General features: G+C 56.5%; 1 protein-coding gene and 1 pseudogene across 1 annotated transcript; both read left to right on the top strand.

Annotated features, from left to right (window-relative positions):
- The window catches only part of LOC101646918, a 13484-nt pseudogene extending 12970 nt beyond the window's left edge, over positions 1-514 (top strand).
- Positions 515-617: 103 nt separating this feature from the next.
- LOC101647242 (ruvB-like 2) lies at positions 618-1013 on the top strand. Its single transcript, XM_045292424.1, has one exon. The coding sequence runs from the start codon at positions 618-620 to the stop codon at positions 1011-1013; it is 396 nt and encodes a 131-aa protein (XP_045148359.1).
- The last annotated feature ends 101 nt before the right edge of the window (positions 1014-1114 follow it).

The raw sequence follows: 1114 nt of genomic DNA, 5'->3' as shown, positions 1-1114 counted from the left end.
TTTGGAAGGAAAGAAAGGCTCAAACCTCACAGGACTCCCAGTTCACAGGCGGATCCCCAGACCACCTGAAACAGCTCTGTTTAGCTGAAGAGAAAAGACTCAAGAAGGGAATCAGAGATGTGCCCCAGCCTTGGTCAGAAGAACAAGTGCACTGCCTTGGCCACAATAGCACGCCAGCCTTGGCCAGGCTCTGTCTGCAGAACAGGGCAGCCCGGGCCCTCCTCTGCCAGAAGAACAAGGTAGCATGACCGACCGTGAGCTCCTTTGCACCTCTAAAGAAAAAGAAAGCATCCCATCAGAAAGCGCAAGAAGAACATTCACAGATACAAGCCAAACGTGCTGCTAAGAAACAGGAATTTGAGGGAGGAAACAGGAGCGAGAAGAAACTCAGAGACGCTACGAAAAGAAGAAGACGGAAGTGTTCAAAATATTAAGCCAAAAGTCAAAAAGCGGACAACCAAATTGGAATTTACACATGAAATAGCGTCTTCAAAAAATACAAGCAAGAAACTAAGTCAGGCACATCCTTAATCAGCTCCTAAAGCACCTGCAGATGTCTATTACACTCTCTGAATGTACAAGGGGACTTCAAATCTCTCAAGGGAAAGTTGAGCATCATGGCAACTGCGGCCACAACCAAGGTCCCAGAGATCCGAGACGTGACCAGGATTGAGCCCATTGGTGCTCACTCCCACACCCGGGGGCTGGGACTGGACGACGCCTTGGAGCCCCGGCAGGCCTCCCAGGGCATGGTGGGCCAGCTGGCAGCCCGGCGGGCAGCAGACGTGGTGCTGGAGATGATCCGAGAAGGGAAGATTGCCGGCCGGGCGGTCCTCGTCGCCGGGCAGCCTGGCACGGGGAAGACAGCCATCGCCATAGGCATGGCCCAGGCACTGGGCCCTGACAACCCCTCCACGGCCATTGCGGGCAGCGAGACCTTCTCCTTGGAGATGAGCAGGACCGAGGCTCTGACACAGGCCTTCCGGAGGTCCATCGGCGTGCGCATCAAGTGAGCTGGAGCGGACTGGGGCGGGGGCGGGGGGAGGAGGCGTGGAAGCAGCAGTCCCAGGTCGGGCCACTGCCTGACCTCTGCCGTCTGCCCAGGGAGGAGACC

Source organism: Echinops telfairi, unplaced genomic scaffold (genome assembly GCF_000313985.2).
Source record: "Echinops telfairi isolate 266 unplaced genomic scaffold, ASM31398v2 ScPeMD7_655;HRSCAF=1070, whole genome shotgun sequence".
Taxonomy (NCBI): domain Eukaryota; kingdom Metazoa; phylum Chordata; class Mammalia; order Afrosoricida; family Tenrecidae; genus Echinops; species Echinops telfairi.
The sequence above is the reverse complement of the archived record's forward strand: the minus strand, read 5'-3'. Positions and strand labels throughout refer to the sequence as shown.

What these genes read in the sequence shown, in the direction of transcription:
- LOC101647242 (XM_045292424.1), top strand. Translation starts at nt 618, where the DNA reads ATGGCAACTGCGGCCACAACCAAGGTCCCAGAGATCCGAGACGTGACC.